At 38.3% G+C, this 20,228-nt stretch overlaps 1 protein-coding gene across 1 annotated transcript in view; it reads right to left on the minus strand.

Moving 5' to 3' along the window:
* ROCK2 (Rho associated coiled-coil containing protein kinase 2) overlaps positions 1 to 20,228 on the minus strand; it is an 89,712-nt gene that overhangs the window by 4,026 nt on the left and 65,458 nt on the right. Inside the window, exons 21-33 of the mRNA XM_028140382.2 lie at positions 19,252 to 19,321; positions 17,523 to 17,626; positions 17,162 to 17,348; positions 15,923 to 16,016; positions 15,734 to 15,828; positions 14,762 to 14,941; positions 14,418 to 14,586; positions 12,555 to 12,625; positions 11,650 to 11,738; positions 11,131 to 11,209; positions 9,533 to 9,794; positions 9,236 to 9,449; positions 396 to 496 (exon numbers count right to left, since the gene is read on the minus strand). Of these exons, the coding sequence (XP_027996183.1) occupies positions 409 to 496; positions 9,236 to 9,449; positions 9,533 to 9,794; positions 11,131 to 11,209; positions 11,650 to 11,738; positions 12,555 to 12,625; positions 14,418 to 14,586; positions 14,762 to 14,941; positions 15,734 to 15,828; positions 15,923 to 16,016; positions 17,162 to 17,348; positions 17,523 to 17,626; positions 19,252 to 19,321 (1,702 nt within the window). The 3' untranslated portion in view covers positions 396 to 408. The remainder of the gene's footprint in view (positions 1 to 395; positions 497 to 9,235; positions 9,450 to 9,532; positions 9,795 to 11,130; positions 11,210 to 11,649; positions 11,739 to 12,554; positions 12,626 to 14,417; positions 14,587 to 14,761; positions 14,942 to 15,733; positions 15,829 to 15,922; positions 16,017 to 17,161; positions 17,349 to 17,522; positions 17,627 to 19,251; positions 19,322 to 20,228) is intronic.

Genomic DNA, 20,228 nt, shown 5'->3' on the forward strand with positions numbered 1-20,228 from the left:
AGAACCTCATGCTATGTTCACAAACTAATACATTTGTAGGAACTTGAAAACACTGTAAATTGTACTTCTCTGAATATGGCTTCTTTGGAATAAACAGAAAGTACCATATTTAGTTCCTTTTGTTATTTCTACATGTTTTGTTCCTAAGATAAAAATTATAATTCCAATTGTATTGAAAAGTATATAGCCAAAAAAGAATCTGAACATAGCATTTCACTTTTCTATTTAACATAAAAATTTTAGTTAGGAACTTTCTTGAAAACTACTTTTCAAATATATACTATTAAAAAATTAATAAAATTTCAAAAGTAGCAAAAAAATAATGAAAACCCAGTGCAAACAGCATGCACTACTTGAAAGGACTAAAATAACTCATTTTTCACTTTTTGATTTACCCCATTTATTTCTTCAGAAATCAAAAACATCGTCATCATCATCACCACCATCAACATCATCAAATGACCAATCCCAGTCTTTAAATGCCAAATCAAGCAATCTGTAATGGGAGGTTTGCAAATTTATACTCTAAGAATACTCTTTAGGAACAACAGTTTCATAAACTATGACCTAGAAATCACACTTTGAATGTGCATGAGCATGTTTACTTTCCCTACATCAATAACATGATTAAGATGGAAACAGCCAGGAAATCTTCTTTCTTTTATATATAAACTAGAGGCCCGGTGCACGAATTTGTACAGGGGAGGGAGTCGATCAGGACCTGCTGGCCGGGGGAAGGACCGCAGGAGGTTGGCCAGCAGGCCCTGATCTAGCTGTGTAGATGTGCTGAGGTAGCGGCACGCAAAGACCACAGACAGAGCGCCCCAAAACGGCCTGAACACCAGCTATGCTCTGAGGTGGAAATACAGCTCTACTTCGCTGCCTGCACTCAGGCCGCCTCTCTCTCCCCGGGGCGGAGTGGCTGACAGACAGACAGGTTGTCTCTCCTACCTAAGCCACACATTTTTTCAGGGCTCTGCCCCCAATCATGATAGGGAGCTGACTTCAGCTCATGGTGGCACAACGCCGTAGGAGCACTAGCCAATCAGCAGTTGGGAGCCCGGAAAGGCATGGGGCTGAGCTAGAAGTGGCTGATGGGGGCAGAAGGGCAAGCGGTGCGTGTGCACAGTGCGGTGGCAGAGGTAAGATGGTGGTGGTGCTTACTTTACGTCTTTGCAGTTAGGCTGCTGCCTTGCCCCTTCTGCACCCTCCGAGCTGCTACTCTGTCTCCATCAGGGTTGCTCTCCTCCTACAGGCTTCCCGGACCCAGATTCTCCAGGGCCTGGAGCCTTAGCCGGGGGGGAGGGACCACGGGAGGTTGGCCAGCACAGGAGGTTGACTGTGGAAGCACACTGACCATCAGGGGGCAGTTCCTGCATTGAGTGTCTGCCCCCTGGTGGTCAGTGTGCATCATAGTGACTGGTCGACCGGTTGTTCGGCTGTAACGGTCGCTTAGGCTTTTATATATATAGATGCATATAATCATGTTGGCCAGGTATGTTTTCCAGAATACCAGAGAACTGAAGACAAAGATAGGAAGTAGTAGTATTCAGAATGTAGCTTTCTCCATTCCAGCAGGACCCTACTTGCTCAATGGGTCACCAACAGTTATGCGCTCCATGAAAAACTAGACGAGGGAAAATCCACAGGTATATAAGCAGCATTAGCAACTCATCTTGGCTAAAGAAAATGGACTTACAGCAGAGGTACATGTGGTCTTCTTTCCAACCCAATCCAATAATCTAAAACAGTGCAATCATCTTTATTTTAAAAATAGGAATAGCTTTTGTTCATGCATCAACTTATGTCAAGGAACTCATCTGGTCCCTGAAGTCCCATCTGTGATCACTGTCCTGGGTTCTTAAATTTTAGTATATGTGATTTTCCCAATGCTATTTATAATGTACTAGAGGCCCAGTGCATGATTGAATCACGCACGTGTAGGGTCCCCTACACGCTTACGCTTTCGCTTTCGATCACGGGGGAGCTGGGTGCCTGTCCGCTGGTGCACCAGGCCTTTCAGAAGCCTCTGGCGCGGCGAAGGCTTCTGAAAGGCCTGGTGCCTGAGTGGAGAGGCACCCAGCTCCCACGCTTTTGCTTTCGATCACAGGGGAGCTGGGTATCTGTCCGCTGGTGCACCAGGCCTTTCAGAAGCCTCTGGTGCGGCAAAGGCTTCTGAAAGGCCTGGTGCCTGAGCGGACAGGCACCCAGCTCCCCCGCTTTTGATGGTCCGTGGTGGGACGTGATCTCGCTGCCCCAGAGGCCCCTTCTGTGCCGCAGCACAGCCATGGCGCAGACGCTGAGCTCGAGCCGCCCAATCAGCCACCCCGGCCACCCTGAGTCCCGCCCCCCCGCGCCTCCTGGCCAATCACGGGCATAGCGAAGGTACGGTCAATTTGTATATTTGTCGATTATTAGGTAGGATGTTCCCAGGATATATCCCAGGAGATTCTGATATAATTGGACTGAACAAAAGGAAGGCAAATATTTGCATTTTAAGTAAAATCCCGAGGTAAATACTGATGCAGCTGGTTGGCTCTGAGAATCACTGACAGAGCAGGTTGATGGATGATTACCCTAATTTAAAAGTAAACAAACCAACTCAAATTACTCTATTAAAAAAATGGGCTGAATGCAGAATCATATCTGAAAAAATATACAAACTCAGATATAATTACTCATTTAACAGGTATCACAACCTAACACATACTAACTTTTCTAGGCTTACGCAGAAAATAACTTTTAGCTATGGTTTCAACTCTCCCGCTCGGGAGATTGAGATCAGTGGGCCTTCCTGGGTGTCCACCCAATTTTAGCTATTTTATGAGAAACCTGCACTTTAAATCCTTCCAAACATCTGAAGTGTGTACCTCTCAAATTTTAAAAGTCTAATCACTAGTTCTTGGAGCAATGCATGACAAGCACTTCCCTTAAAACCTCTCCCTCACCCCCTCCCAGTCATCTAATTCTTGTTATTTCAACTTAAGAAATCTTTCTTTAGCCTGGTTTCTCCCACTGTCAGCTCTTCAGGGCAGGACCTCATCAAGTCTAAACATACCAACCTCTTGTTGGAAGACTTCAATCTGAAGAACAAAAGATAAACTCCTACAGCAAAACGTACATGGTTCCTTTCAACCTGGCTCAGCGCTTCCTCTCCAGCACCATTCCCTACCACTCAATAAAAGACCACAAACTCTAAGGAATTCTGACAATCTAGTCCCTCTGCACATCACATTGTGCCTGGAATTTCTTTTCCTGGAAAATTACCGATACTCCATTTTTTGGACATCTTTCTTGATGCCTTCAGGCAAAATTCTCCACACTTTCCTTTGGCCTCCATAACATTAATGAATCTGATAAACATTTAAACTTACTGTAAGTATCTGTTTAATTGTCTCTCTCATTCATTTAATTAATCAATCACTTCAGGCCTGTGAAACTTACTGCCAAAGACTACTTCAGAAAGGGTATAGTTAATTCTGTGTTCTGCTAGCAGAACATGAGAGTGCCCATTTCTTCACACACTGCCAATACTAAGTTTCTTAACCCATACCAGTTTGGCAGGTGAAAATGATTTTAACATTTTAATTTAAATTTCTTCGCTTAATAACCAGGTTGCACTTTTTCATCTTTATGGCAATGCCTGCATATTCCTCACTAATTTTTATATTGGGAAGAGGCAACCTCCTTTTTGTTCATGATTTCTTTGAGAACTATCCATATATATATGGATATATATAAATGCAAATAGATGTTTTTAAAATTTACAAGGCTTTATTTTTGGTTAGTCAATTTTTAACTTCCTTTTTTCTTTGTTTTTATTCTTAGAAAATTCTCCAATCTAAGATTAGATACATTATTTCTTCTAATTTATTTATGGTGTGTTTTATTTTTTGACATTTCAAATTGTATATAACCTTATTCGCTTTCCCCAAAAAATTACTTTTAATTTTCTGATATTTAGAAATGGGGGAAAAAAAGGTAATAATGACATAATAGTTCCCTCCACTCCTAGTTTAAACTGTGTTTGCAATGCCTTACTTCATAAAACTGGAAGAGAATTTTTTGAGTTCTTGCTTTATACTTTTCTTTAAGGCTTAAATACTGCATTTTTAAAAAATATATATTTTATTGATTTTTTTACAGAGAGGAAGGGAGAGGGATAGAGAGTTAGAAACATCGATGAGAGAGAAACATCAATCAGCTGTCTCCTGCACACCCACCACTGGGGATGTGCTTGCAACCAAGGTATATGCCCTTGACCAGAACCGAACCCGGGACCCTTCAGTCCACAGGCCGACGCTCTATCCACTGAGCCAAACCGGTTAGGGCTAAATGTTGCATTTTTAACAAAAGATCTTTGGTGGCGTGAAGAAGACCTAATATATGGTGATGGAAGATTTGATTTTGGATGGTGGACACACAGTGCAATATATAGACCTTGCATCATATAAATCTACACTTGAAACCTATATGAGCCTATTAACCAATGTCACCCCAATAAATTTAAGAAAAAAAGATCTTTAAAAGAAAACCAATTAAAGAGAAATGGTCCTCAGCAGAGACCAGTAATTTGTGTCTGGAACTCAAACAAATTAGAATCTCCCCAGACTATCTTCATCAGAAGTTATCACTTTACTCACAAATTTCCTAATTTTCCAACACAGTATTTTACTTTTAATTCAAAATGACCAAGGAAACATTTCTCCGGAATAGCATTTTTGTACGTCTATAAGCTGTCAATTTATTTCTCCTCAAGTGCCTGAAGCAGTGGAGCATTCCAGCTGAGACGTGGCACTGGGAACGAGACTTCCATCTGAACTCTTGGCTCTGCACTTAGCCGGTGACCTCAGGCACACAATGCTTCCGTGTGTCAGTCTCTCATCGTGAAGCGGAGAAATTAATGGCTGACACACAGGTTGGTTCTGAGGATAATTAGTACAGTTCAAGAAGAGTACCTGGCATATAACATGCCCTCAAAAATATTACCTTATAATAGACAAATATGCAAATTGACCGCACCTTCGCTACGCCCAAGCCATGCCCACCAACCAAGCCACGCCCATCAACCACGCCCACCAGGAAACCGTTGCAGGGAAGCGCCTGCTCCAATCACAGGAGCGAGCCGATCCGGTCGCAGGGACGCTGGGGTGCGGGCGGAGCCCAAGGCCCGGAAAGCCGCCCGGGGCTTTCCGGGCCTTGGGCGCCAGCCGGGTGTGCCTGCTCCGACCTGGGGGGTCGGCTCGCTCCTGCGATCGGGTCACAGGGACGCTAGGGTGCAGTTTTCACCTGCACCAGTTTTCTGCCGGTGCTGGGACCCTGAAAGAAGGTAGAAGGCGGTGGCCACAGCCAAGGCCTGGGTCCCCGGTGCAGGCAGAAAACTGGTGCAGGCAGCCAGGTGAATGAAGGTCTATTGCACGAATCTTCGTGCAAACGGGCTACTAGTATTACTAACAACAACAGCTAACACCCATTTAATTATTACTTTAAAACAATTCACCACAGAAAAAAGGGAAGTGCTGCAAAGAGGAGGATCAGAACCAGGAATGCCACAGAAGCCACAGGGGAAAATGTAATGGTACAAACACTGAAAAAGAAGTTAAAAAATAAAATTAGTTGTGCCCTGGCTGGTGTGGATGGGTTGAGTGTCATCCGGTGCACCAAAAGGTTGCCGTTTCTAGTCCCAGTCAGGGTTGTGGGCTTGATCCCTGGTAGGGCACATGCAGGAGGCAGCTGACTGATGTCTTACTCTCACATGTCTCTCTCTCTCTCTCCCTTTCCATCTCTTCTCTCCAAAAGTAATTTAAAAAATCTTAAAAAAAAAAAATTGGATGTATTTATGGGTATTTTGTTTTAGTGTATGATGGTATCTAACAAAGCCAAACATTTGTTTTAAAAAAGACACCATATAAATTAAAGTATAGCTACACTGAGTAGTGCTAAGACTATTATTAAATAAATACAAATAAAGAGCTAGATATGAAATTACTGCTGCTATACACCAGGAATTCTGTCCCTAAGTTTCTTAGATGACCTTTTAACCGATCGCCCACCTTTCTCCAGGAATGTGCTGTAAGTCAGTAGAACATTAAAGGCCATCTATCAGTGCTTGACTCGCCCCTGGAGCCGTGCTGCACATACAACAGACGGAGGAGCCGGCACGCTAACCGTGTTGCCACGCAGCATCTCAATCAGGTCAACAGTTTATGAACCCTCTTCTTCCCAGTTTAAAACTCTGACTGTCTGATAGCTTTCCCTTCCAAAGTTAAAAATGTGCCTCTCTGCTCGGTTCTTGTTCTAAATCTTCGTTGCTGCCCTAACTGGTTTGGCTCAGTGGATAGAGCATCGGCCTGTGGACTGAATGGTCCCAGGTTCGATACCGGTCAAGGGCATGTACCTTGGTTGTGGGCACATCCCCAGTAGGAGGGTGTGCAGGAGGCAGCTGATCGATGTTTCTCTCTCATCGATGTTTCTAACTCTCTATCCCTCTCCCTTCCTCTCTGTAAAAATCAATAAAATATATTTTAAAAAATACGTTATTTAATAAATAAATAAATAAATAAATAAATAAATAAATAAATCTTCATTGCTATTTATGATCTCCCATCCTTACAAATAATTTCTTCAGAAGACTATCCTTAATTTCTTCCTTGCTACATGAAGATAAATAAATAAATCTTCATTGCTATTTATGATCTCCCATCCTTACAAATAATTTCTTCAGAAGACTATCCTTAATTTCTTCCTTGCTACAAACGAACCACTACTACCTCAGTTATTCTCTTCTGTACACCCTCCAATTTGTGCTACTCTTAAAATGTGACACCCAAAAACTGAGTGCAAACTGTATGGTTATTCACATAAGACAAAACATATACAATTTTATGAGTTAATGAAGCAATGGAGGCATAGATGTTAAAAGCAATGGAAATATTGTTGCAGAGGCATAATAAAAAACAAAATCATATTTTAAATGTGCCCATCTTTACATTTAAAATGTCAGAGTATATTAGATTAAAACTTTTTCACAAAACACCCTATGCATATTATAGTTTTGCTATTAGTTTTATCTACATGCATAGTTGTGAGAGAAAGAAATCCCTACTTACTGTTGGCTATGCAAAATGTATTAAAAAATCAATGAAGAATGATTCGAAGGGCAGGGCCAGAACTAAAACAAAACAAAAAGCAACAAAAATCAAAAGTACAGGTGCTTTTACAAAGACCATGATGCTGAGTTAGGGGGAGAAGGAAACTGAGTGAACAAGAAATGGTTATGGAAGCGAAGTATGCCTCATTTTGTCTGAAAATTGCTTCTTTATATAAATTAATTCTATGTGTTATCATATGTAGTGACAGCATGAACTTGTCCAACAGGACAAAAGAATAAAAAATATAAAAAAAGACTACTGCTCCTACAGTCCTGAAACTAAACGAATTATTTGTCCTTCTAGAGTCTAAATCATAAAGAAAGATAATACCACCCACCTGGCATGGCTCAGTGGTTGAGTGCCGACCTATAAACCAGGAGGTCACAGTTCAATTCCCCATCAGGGCACATGCCTCAGTTGCAGGCTTGATCCCAGTGTGGGAAGCACAGGAGGCAGCCGATCAATGACTCTCTCTCATCATTGATGTTTCTCTCTCTCTCCTCCCTCTCCCTTCCTCTCTGAAATCAATAAAATAATTAAAAAAGAAAAAGATAATACCAAATCTACCCCACAAGAGTATTTTAAAAATCAAATAAAAGAATACATAGTTAAATTATATATGGAAGCACCTCAAAAGCTGTGGAACACGATATAAAGTATTAAAATGCCATTTATGCACTAATAGTTCTATAATATTAATACTAGAAATTTAATCATTTTTAGATGTTTGCTACATGGCACATGGAAATGACCTTGAGCATCTCTGAATTCTTTAAGTTTCTTCAGCTTAATTACTATCATATAATCACTAATTTTGTAATATTTTTAGCATACCTCACATAAAAATTCAACATTTTCACTGCTGAAACACCAATTCTACCTTTGTCATTCTAAATTATTTCCTTGTGATATTAGTTTCAAGAAAAGTCTCATGTAAGATGTTTGTGGTTAGAATGAAAGAGTTCTGATAACACAGCCAATGAACATCATCATTCATACCCTGAAGGTCCCGTGTTAGGGAACAAAAAGGACACCTGAAATTAGATACCTGATCTAAGTGTACCCTTTAGCTAACCAAATCTTCATGTTCACTTTAATAAATAGCAACATTGATAAATGCTGTATCTAGTAAGACAGGATATGGTTTATTCTGAATAAAGAACTACATTACTATAATGTTGCTGTACAAAAATGTTTCCCCCAAATATTTTTGTGCATTAATGATCCTCTCTGAACTTACACCATATTCCCAACTTCACCTCAATTACAAGGAATGTTCACTTCACCCATGTTAATATCTGCATTTTTAAAGCTGATCTATATTGCCCTTTAAGTAAAAGACAAATTATTGTTTTAAACTTAGAAATTTGAATGAAGATTTCAGTCCTACCTCCCAAGTCATCTAACATGAGAGGTTTAAGAAGTTTGCAATATTAAACACAATGGGTGTACCTGACACTTGGAGATCTGTGTGTGCATCCTGTCTACTAAAGCATGAAATTGGTCAATGTGCTTATACACTGAGTGGCCAGATTATGATCATCTCTGAACGCATAATAATCTGGCCACTCAATGTTTGTATATTAGAGGCCCGGTGCATAAATTCGTGCATGGGTGGGGTCTGGCCAGCCTGGCCAGGGGGAGGGGACATGGGTGGTTGGCCGGTCTGCCTGCTGGTGGAACTCCTGGTCGAGGGGACAATTTGCATATTAGCCTTTTATTATATAGGATATACACTGAGTGGCCAGATTATTATGCGTTCAGAGATCATAATAATCTGGCCACTCAGTGTACAACCCTAGAATGCTATGATTACATACCTAAGCATGGCAAAAAATTAGCCCTTTAAATATTTTTGGTTGAGTGTAATATATGTGTGTGATTTAGTAAATAAATTTATATTACATTTACCTAAATCAATGAATGAGACATGCATGCTTAAATAGTTTCAAAGATTTGGTATTCCATAATTCATTAAAAAATCAAGGAAAAGAAAATTGTAATTAGAAAAATCTGTAGTTTGAATATGAATAGTAAAGTATTTCTAAAAACGCTTTCATCTTTACCACATTCTTAGCTATTACCTTGGTTTATTCGGGGCAAGCTGTCGACTTGGCCGTCTAATAGACTGGTTCTGTTGTATCTTCATTGAAGTTCTAGGAGATGACCGTGCAAAAGGGTCTGGAGCTGGAGGCTTTTTAGGTATCTTTTTCACCAACCGACTAACCCACTTTTGCTGCTCTTCTGTAGAGTTTGCTAATACCAACAGATTCTTTGCCGTTGAAATATCATAATAGACTATAAAAAATATTTGAAAAAAATTAATGTGTTTAAAATGATATGAACATAAATATTGATGGAGCAAGTAACTTACTATTTACCTTTGCAAGGTGCTATAATCTCTTCCTTTTTGTCCATGTGGTCTTTATGACATTTAATATGGCAGCGACGGCATTCCAAAGCAGGAGGAGGCTTGAACATATGCCACAATGGCTTCATACAAGCCTCACAGTTGGTTGGAAAATGATAGAGAGTAGGAATAAATTCATGTCCTTTGTGGCAAATATAATTTGACTTTTCTCCCACTGGCTCCACTGGAAATTCTTGTTCCTTCTTACTTTCTCCTTCATTGGCATACAGAATCTATAAATACCAACAAGTACAATGAGTGATTTCTAAACATAAGCTATTTTTTAAATAGTAAATTCTTATAGCATAAATAAAGTAAAATTAACCTAAGCTATTCAATAAGAAGAAAATGCACCTGACGTTCAAACATGAGTAGGTTCTGTCTCATCAAGAGCTTTTATGAGAAAAGTCATTATACAGTCACTTTGGTTAATTTCAAAAGAATCATTCCTGTTCAAATGGTGCCTCTTTTTTTCTCCATGATATCTTACTATGTTCAGCAGTCTTATCAGAACAGGCTAGCAAGAGGTAAATTTGCACGTGATTTGTGTTAGAAAGTTTTTCTGGGAGGTAGTATTCAAAATAATCACCTGAAGAGATGTGGCAATTATATGACTTGATGCTTTTATGATTTTCAAAAACAGACAACTGGTGATAACTGTAAACACAGCTATAACTGAAAAGACTTGTGTTTGGAGAGTTAAGGAAGAAAAAAGAAAAAGATGTATGATATACTCCAAATAAACATGCTAAGCACCAGAAAATAATTTCCCCATAGTACACCAAACACAATGGTTTTTACACAGAAGGAGCTCAATAACTAACTTTTGGTCTAATTTTTTTTTTAAGAAATTTTATTTTTTGTTGTTGTTAATCCTCACCGAGGATATTTTTCTATTGATTTTTAGGGAGAGTGGAAGAGAGAGGGAAAGGCAGAGAAACATCGATGTGAAAGAAATACACATCGACTGGTTGCCTCCTGCACGTGCCCTGATCAGGGCCCAGGCCGGGGAGGAGCCTGCAACCAAGGTACGTGCCCTTGACTAGAATCAAACCCGGGACCCACTGGTCCACAGGCTGATGCTCTATCCACTGAGCCAAACTGGCTAAGGCTGGTCTGACCTATTTTAAAATGGAAGTAGTAAAAAGAAGAAGTAGGCTTTACTTTAAATCAGAAGGAAAGGGCTACTGGGTTCAAAAGCAACTTTTTTCACTTCCTAGAGAGCTGAACATAAAACCACCAACAGAAGAAGAAAGTTTATGCTTAAAAAAATGTCATAAGCAACCTTGAACAAAAGAATAGCAAAGGCCAGAAACATGATAGAAATACACTACAGACTTTAAAATGTAAGATGGAGAGAGAAATGAAGATATATATTCAATAGAACAAGCATGAAAATCACAAAAGAATGAACCACCTTTAAATGGAACTAAAATTGAAAGGTAATCTGAAGATAGCCCAAGAATAAAAAAATTTGGTATGTCACGTCACTCTTAGAATCTCTAAAGGTGAAAAGAAAAAAAAACAAAAAAAAACCAACAACCAAAAACAAAATAAAACTATGTTTACCTGAAATATCCTTGGAATTTCTTTAGCATCTGCTCTATATACATCTGTCTGTGTAACTGGTCGGACATGAAACAACTTGCTATAAAAGATTTTTAATAAAGAAATCAACTATTACCAAAAGATCAAATTACATTAGTTATCCTATACTAGTCAGAAGTTAAAACTGACTACTTTGACCCATGTTAGAAGGTCAGAGAACATCTTGCTAATTCTATTACATCAATCACTCCTTGAGATTTGGAGAAAATTTTAATGTCAGAAAACTTTTTAATTCATTTCAGAAAACAACTAGTAAAAACCCATGAAATAAAAATGTCTTAGCTAACTTATATCTCAGACGTCCATCTATGTGCATGAAGCAAATATAAGAAATATAACCATAGTCCAGCAGCAGCTATACTATATGAGTAAATAGACATACCATGTGACTAATATATGCACTAACTTGACAAAAAAAGTCATGTTACTCTCTTATACTTTAAAAAAGAAGTTCCTAAATGTTCTAATAAAAATACTTACTCTATATCTAAAACCATATACGGATTAGAATGTTCTTTGTCTTGTTCGCTGTCATAGAAAAGAATCTTCTTACTGCTTACGATCACATACTGTTAAAAAGGGAAGAATTAAACACCGATTAAAGCTGATATATAATGATTAAAGTTGTATATAATTTAAATAAGCAAACTGAAAAGGAACTTAAATATTTTTGGACTGATTCAGCTTAAGATCCAGTAACACAGGTAGCCAACCTGTTGCTATGGTTTGAATGTTTATGTTCCCCCAAATCCCTATGTTAAACCCTAACTCCTAATGGGATGGGATGAGGAGGAGGGGCCTCTGGAGGGGGACTAGGTCATGAGAGCCAAGTCCTCATGAATGCGATTAATGGAGTTCCAGAGAGGACCCAGCCCTTCTACCACGTGAGGACACAACGGCAACTCTGCAACCTGAGAGAAGGACTTGGCCAGACCCCAAACAGGCCGGCACTCTGGACTTGCAGCTCCAGAACTGTGAGAAATAAGTTTCTGTTTTTCATAAGCTACCACGTTGCGGTATTTTGTTATACAAGCCTCAATGAACTAAGACACCTCAAAGACGAACATAACATCAATAATCATAGTAACAGAGGAAAATAAATAAATGGGTCTTTCTGTCATATCCAGAGTTGTTTTCCCACCAAAAAAGCAAAAGCACCAAAACCTATTTTATTATTAACAAGATATTAATGATAAAAGTTATTTTTTACAAATATATATAAAACCATGCCATTCCAAATCAGACAGTACAAAAAAGTTTTATGTGTCTGCATGTTCTAGTTATATTACTTCTATGTTCTTTATACCTACAAAAGTGAAATGGCTGTATGTGGCTAACCCAACCAAAAGCAAAGCAGAAGAACCACCATGAAAAGTGCTAATTACCTTTCTAGCCCACCCAAACTTCTTAGTGTTGTTTCTCACAGGCAATGAGAGCCACCCCTCCAGTCTGGATTCTATAAACAAACATATGAGGGTAAATATAACAATTCTAAGAAAATGAGAAATTTAACAACATTTTAATATAAAAGTCACAAAACAAATCAATTCTGTCCTTCAGAATTTACCATTGCTCATTATCTAGGACATAATAACAATGCGGGATCAGTATAAGCAAGTTATGCAATGCAAAACAAAATCCAGGTTATCTCTCATTGGAAATATATGTCCTCTAGTTTATAAAGTCAAATGCCCTGCTGATTAAATTCATGCATTTGCACAGTGCAGCCGAAAAGTTGCAAGAAGAGAAGCAGCTCTGTATGCTCACTGATACACCTGTACTAGATCGAACCCTTTGGTTTTCCTTTGGAAGGAGGCCTAGTCATAGATACACTGCACATTTTCTTTGAAGAGAAAACATTTTAAGGGCGTAATTGCATGTTCAGATAAAGTTATATAAATTACAAATTAAAATTGATTAATGCGTAGCAATATAACCACATGATTTCTATGCCAGCTTAAGGGACTAAATCAGATGACATCTAACACTATGCAGAAGACTGAAATAATTTTATTGCTAAGCTCTAAAACAAATTCAACACGATCACTTATGATTTATATTATATACTGATATATATGCCTGGAAAATGTGACAATGTAAGTAACTATAGTTATTGTACTTTGAATTCAATTAATAAGAGACTAAATTTTACCTTACATTCAACTGCTCATCCATTAATTTCCTGTGGCATTTACATTACATGTTTTTGTACCCAGACTAACTTTATGTTAAACATAATTTCATGTATTTTCTATCCTGTTTCTTCATTTAAACGATAAGAGCAAGGATCAGGTCAAATCGTCTTATACTCTCTTTTAAGGCCTAGCAAAATGTTGCCTAGGCAAGCACTCAATGAAAACCCAAACGCCTTCTCTGAGACAGTCTACATGCTTTTTCTGTACTGTCACTCTTGATATGAAGCCTCAGGAAGAGTTTCTTCTTGGTTGAAAATGGCTGAAACAGGCAGTGAAACCACATGCCCTTAAATGATATGAAGTACTGTAAGCTGACTAAGTCTATCAATTGTCACAGCAATGCCAAGTGCAAATACCCCCTAAAACAAACTCTTTGTCCATGCAGGAGTCTCTTTTTAACTGAGACTAGAGCAATTCGTTAGTTAGTGAATATTAGTTAATGTTACAAAAGTTTTTCACAAGGACTAAAATTAAGGGTAGTCAGAAAAACCTCAAAGGTGAAAGATTTTCAGGATATCACCTGTATCATTAGGTTCCGATGAAATAGGTAAGTAAGGCAAAGATTCTTCTTCTGAGTCAGAACCAGAGTCAAGAAGCATATGAGAACTGGAAGGCTTAGTAGCAATATTGAGAGAGGTAGAGGAACGTTGGTAGGTGAATGACATGGATTCCATAGTGTGTGACTGAGTGATATGAACTAAACACCCAACATAAAGAAAGTAAGAATGCAGAAAAGAGTTAAGAGAAAATAAAATGAAAGCTTAAAAAGAGAGCTACCTATAATATATAATGAGCTAATTCAAATAACTAAATATGTGAAATTTTCTTTTGCATTTTTTTTAATGAAAATTTTTGTCAAAGATCACTAAGTAAAATAAGTTAAAACTGTCGTTTGAATCCCTACTCCAAGGAGTAGGTTTTTGCCTTAAAGAAATGACAAACACTTTTCCTCAAGAACAAAGTCAGTCACGGTTTAAATAATCAACAGATTTAAATTTAAGACAAAAGGCTTTTAATAAAATAAAGATAGGGCTGAAAACAAGTGTGTTGTACCTGGAAACCCGTCATCTGCCTCAGCCTCCCCTGGTCCACTGCCTGTACTGGAACTGTCCATGCCCATATGTAAGGCCTGGAGCTGTGACCGGAGCTGCTCAATGTCACTGTCTTTACTGTCCAGTGTCATCTGCAGTTCAATGCGAATCTGGCTCTCTTCAGCTATTTGCTATGAGGAATTAAATTGTATTAAATTAACTGGATGCCATATATCTCATAATTTTGCTTCTTAGTCCAGTAATTAATAGAAATGTTCTATAATCAATAAAATATATACAGACATGAAAATAATTCTACTTCTTAAAAAAGAAGTCTTTAAACTAGAATTCAAAAAGTATTCTTACAGCCTGCATTTCATTCAGTTCTTTCTGATACTTGATCATCTGCTGGGTCAATTTTTCACGTTCAGATTTAAGCTCCATATGCAGCTTTCTATTCTCCTTCTCTTTTCTCCGCACATCTGTGTCACTACCACGCTTGATAGGTTCTTTTCGATTCATGATCTCAGCCAACTTATTCACAGCCTTAAAAACATAAAAATAAAGTATAAAAACAAAAAAATACATTACGTAGATGGTTTCTTGGTAACTCACCAATAGCAAGTTATATAGCCGCTAATAATCTCCTTCCCTATACACAGGGCCACAAAGAAACACCTTACATATTAGAAAACACACCTCCTTTCATTACTCATTATCCTTCCCCAACCTCTATTCTACTAGTTTTTCACTCATGTTTTCAGAGAACTGTGATTTAAAATGCTTATAGGTCTGATCTGATGTCACTTTCTTCCACTTTGAGTTTGTAGTTTTAAGAGACTTTTACTAGACACATCTTCTTTTATCTGGAAGAGAATTCTGCAGTTGTATTCCATTAATAAAATACATGTCCAACCACAGAGCAAAACATATGGGACTCAAAAGTATTGCTGCTGAATTACACAACCATGAGAGTTGACAGAGTGGTCAATATCACAGGTACCTTTTTTTCAGACTGACCCTTTTTTAGGCTGTCAGCAAATGGTCATTCTCTAAAGTTTCTTAAAAAGCAGAAAAAACTTATCAGATTATAATAAAAAATTAGGAAGGAATGTGATTCTATATGGAAAAATTAACAAAAACTTTAATAAATATTGAACTGAACAATGTTAATCAAATCTAACTTCTATTACCTTGGCAAAAGTCAGATAACTGGGACTGTTCATAATACTGATACATTCACGGACAGCTACGGCCAATTTGTAATGCCAGAAGTCAAGTAGAAAAAACAGAAACTAAAAAAATTTCAAAATCCTATTTAGAGTTTATTATACATACTTGAGTTTTGAGTGTTCTCTCTGTTAATAACTGCTTCTCAAATTGTGCTTTAATAGCTGCTGCACTTATCTCTTCATCTTTCAACCTTGACAGTTCTGAAACACAGAAAAATGTCACCATTATATTGACAACTAAGCCACTGACCACCATTGGGTATATTTAAAATTAACATTCTTCGTTAATACATACGTTCTTGAGCATCTTTCAATTTGTTATTTAATTCTTCTTTCTCATTTGCAAGATTGGCAACATCACTAGTTAATGTCCTATTAGTTTCTTCAAGCTAAGGAATTAAAATAGAATAGATATCATAACCCAATTTACAAATTTAAGTTATCAACCAAGAATTCAAAATAAAAATATCCTAGTATGTTACTAAAACTCCTGTTTTTCTAAGTACATCTATCTCTAAACTTTCTGTCTTTGTGCTACCTTACCAAACTTCACTTTTGAAGAAAATTTAAACCATAGTATACTTCATATGCATCCCAGGAAGCCAAAAAAAATGCCCTCTTCTTAAATATCCTCAGCAGTATTTTTGAGAAAAAAACTTAATAAACAAAAAAAAAAAAAGCGCAATAAGAAAAGCGCAAATACTATAACAAAGCTCTGCATTGCACCGTGCAGAATAAACAAAAAAACTGCAGTCTTTCTTTCAGAACATTATTTTAAAACAGAACATAAAATTTACTAAAGAAGTGGATGTCCTTTTGTATTCTCTCCAAATCCTATTCTTCCTTCCTGAAGGAATTTTTACTGTGAACTTCGTGTTCATCCTTCATTCACGATTGTATACTTTTATTACATACACATGAAATAATATATAGTGGATTTTTATGTGATTTTAAATTGTCCATAAATAGCACCAAGCTGTATTTATCTTTCTGTAACTACTTTCACTCGATATTTAGTTGTTGATATAGAGACCTAATTAATTTATTTTAACTGATATAGTTCCATATTCTACCACATCGCATCCATTCATTCATTCCTCTATTGATAAGACATTTGAATTTTTGCTATTACAAATATATTTACTGCTATGAGTATTTTGCCTAAATTCCTCTAGCATATTTATCTTAATGTTGACTTTCTTTGGATAATATGAACATTTAAAATATACTGGAAATTGCCATACTATTTACAATACTACTATGTCATGCTAAATCTACACTCCCCATAGCAGTCAATACAAATGCCATTTTCCAAACATCCTTCAAACATTTAAAATTAGTCAAGGTACTTAATTTCTGCCAGTGTGATGGGTGGAAACAATACTAGAAGCGGACAGTTAAGTGGATCGAAAATCTTGCAGCCAGCATGTACAATTTTTCATTTGGATCTATGTTATTTTTCTAGACCTTGTAAGGAAGATTTATGATACAGTAATTTAATTATAATAAAAAAGGAACCAAGAATTTTACTTACAGATGCAATTGTAGCATCTTTTTCACTGAGTTCCTGTTTATGCCTAGCCATCATCTCTTTGATCTCCAGCTCTTTCATGATTTTCTCTTTTTCCAAATCAGAATACTGTTCTTCAGCAATTGAACGAGCCAGCTGCTCAGAATCTGCTTTGGTCAAGGTGATCTCCAGTTGAGCAGCCAAGGAGTCCCTACATTTTAGAGACATGGCATCTTCAATTGTCACTCTGAAGTCAAAGTTTACGTCTCATTCACCTCATCAACAATTTTTATCTGGAGTATAGCAGGCCCTCTTCCAGGGGCAGGCCCTCTTCCAGGGGCAGGGCATGTGGTTATGAACAAAAGAGACAGGACCCTGTCCTTACCTTTCATCCTGTAATTCCTGTTTCTTCTGCTGCAATTCTTTACAAAGTTTGGTCTTTTCTTCACACTCTTCTTTAAGTTCCCTAACCTGGGTTTTATAGAGTGTCTAAACAGCAAAATATAACAGACACATATCATCATCATCATCATCATCAAGAATAGTTCTACATTCAAAAATCTATCCAGACAAAAAGTTGATACATACAAATATATTAATAACACTGAGTAATGTTGAGCCCCTGAGCAAATTAATACGCTTTTTTATTTTCGTATAATCAACCAATCCTACCTAATAAAAGAGTAATATGCAAACTGACCCTAACTCCGCTACACCCACAAGCCACACCCACCAGCCAATCAGAGCGAGTATGCAAATTAACCCAACCAAGATGGCTACAGCCACGGAGAAAGTAGGAGGGAGGCTTGGGTTTCCAAGGCGATAGAAGAAGCCAAGCTTTCCCCTGCCTTGGCCGGCCTAAGCCTCCACTCAAGGCTACAAAGTTTCAATTATAGAAGGTAAACAAATCCAAACAGAAATAGCTGCCGGCCACGGAGCGAGCAGGAGGCTTGGCTCCGCTCCAGGATACAAAGTTTCAATTGTAGAAGGTAAATAAATTCCAGATACCAGGGCCTCCGCTTGGGTCGCCAGGGGGCATGGTTGGCCTGCAAACCACCACAGGCCCCTCGCTCAGGCCGCCCCACGCCCCAAGGGAACCCCCACCCTGATCCAGGACACCAGGGCAAACCAACTGGCCCCCACCCTTGCACCAGGCCTCTATCCTATCTAATAAAAGAGTAATATGCAGATTGACCATCACTCCAACACACAATATAGCTGCTCCCATGTGGTCAAAGATCTTGCCCCCATGTGGACACAAAATGGCCACAAGATGGTCAGCAGGGGAGGGCAGTTGGGAGGTACCAGGCCTGCAAGGGAGGGCAGTTGGGAGGGACCAGGCCTACAAGGGAGGGCAGTTGGAGGCGATCAACCCTGCAGGGGAGGGCAGTTAGGGGTGACCAGGCCGGCAGAGGAGGGAAGTTGGGGACAAACAGGCTGGCAGGGGAGCAGTTAGACATCAATCAGGCTGGCAGGGGAGTGGTTAGGGGGTGATCAGGCTGGCAGGCAGAAGCGGTTAGGGGCAATCAGGAAGGCAGGCAGGCGAGCAGTTGGGAGCCAGCAGATCCCAGTGGGATCGGGCCTAAACGGGCAGTCGGACATCCCTCAAGGGGTCCCAGATTGGAGAGGGTGCAGGCTGGGCTGAGGGACACCCCCCCAACCCCCGTGCACGAATTTTGTGCACCGGGCTTCTAGTTAACCAATAAAGTTCAGCTAATAATTTAGAAGTGAGATTTTCAACAGAATATCATACTGAGATTTTTCTCATTAAATAACATAGACTGATAGGGATAAAGAGGCAAAAAAAATATATTACTAATTTAAATAAGAAATTTTGTTGGCTTAAATCAATGAAACAGTTGACATATACTATTTCATATTTTAAAACTGAGCTCAAAAAAGTACAAATGTTAAAATGACAATTTTATTTCTTTCACAGTCTTCCTCTAAAAGCAATGCTTTTAATCAACTTCATAAGATATGGGCATGTGCTTAGAACTATTTTTCTAACAATGATAATACAAACTATTCTAAAGGCAAGAATCATTCTCCTGGCTCTGCAGCAACAATATTTTTAGTTCAATAATTTTTTAATGAATGTGCCTGGAACTTACTGAGAAATACTGTTCTGCTTCCAGCTGATCTTGGAGCTCTTTCATTTGCCCATCTGCATCTTGACGTTCTCTGTGGTAACATTAAGTCAAATGTTTAAATAAGTTATACACATATTAAGCCAGTGACTCTTCAACTGTGTTCTGGGGAAACCCTGGAAGTCCCTGAGACCCTTTCAGACAATCCATGAAGTCATATCATTTTCATAACACTAATAAATAAGCATCATTGTGTTTGTTTTGTTAATCCTCACCCAAGCATATTTTTCCATTGACTTTTTTTTTAGAGTGAAAGGGAGGGGGAGAGAGAGAAACATCAATGTGAGATAGGCACATGGATTATCTCCCACACGTGCCCAATCAGGGCTGCAGCCGAGATGCATGCCCTTGACTGGAATTGAACCCAGGACCCTTCAGTTCAAGGGCCAAAGCTCTATCCACTGAGCCAAACCAACTGGGGCTCATTGGTGTGTTTTTTTTTAACTCTCATTCTCTCACTAGTTGTATATGGACTTTTCTTGAGGATAAAAGACATATCATGATATCATACTCCAACAGCTAATGGAATGTATGTTTTTATGTTTTAAAATGGTTTTAATTTCTAAGACAAAAAATATCATTAGATGTAACTCACATAAACAAACATTCTTTGGCCCTCAATAATTTTTAAGAGTATAAAGGGGTCCTGAGACCAAATAGTGCTATGTTAAACCAGTAACACAAAATTACGTATTTTCATACATGCACTGTTTATCAGCCACTTATGCCAACCAAGTTTTAGAATTAAATGAGCGCCCCCAAATTGGTTATCTTATATGAGTGAAGAAGTGACTGGGAGAGGGCTTAAGTAGACATTAGGAGTGCAGGGTTTCATACCTAAATGTGATGGTAAGTGCAAAGATTTGTAAACACTTTACAAAAACCCAGTAAGTTCTACACTTATTTGTGTACTTTTTCTGTTCATATGTTAATTTTCAATA

Source organism: Eptesicus fuscus, chromosome 16 (assembly GCF_027574615.1).
Source record: "Eptesicus fuscus isolate TK198812 chromosome 16, DD_ASM_mEF_20220401, whole genome shotgun sequence".
NCBI classification, from domain to species: domain Eukaryota; kingdom Metazoa; phylum Chordata; class Mammalia; order Chiroptera; family Vespertilionidae; genus Eptesicus; species Eptesicus fuscus.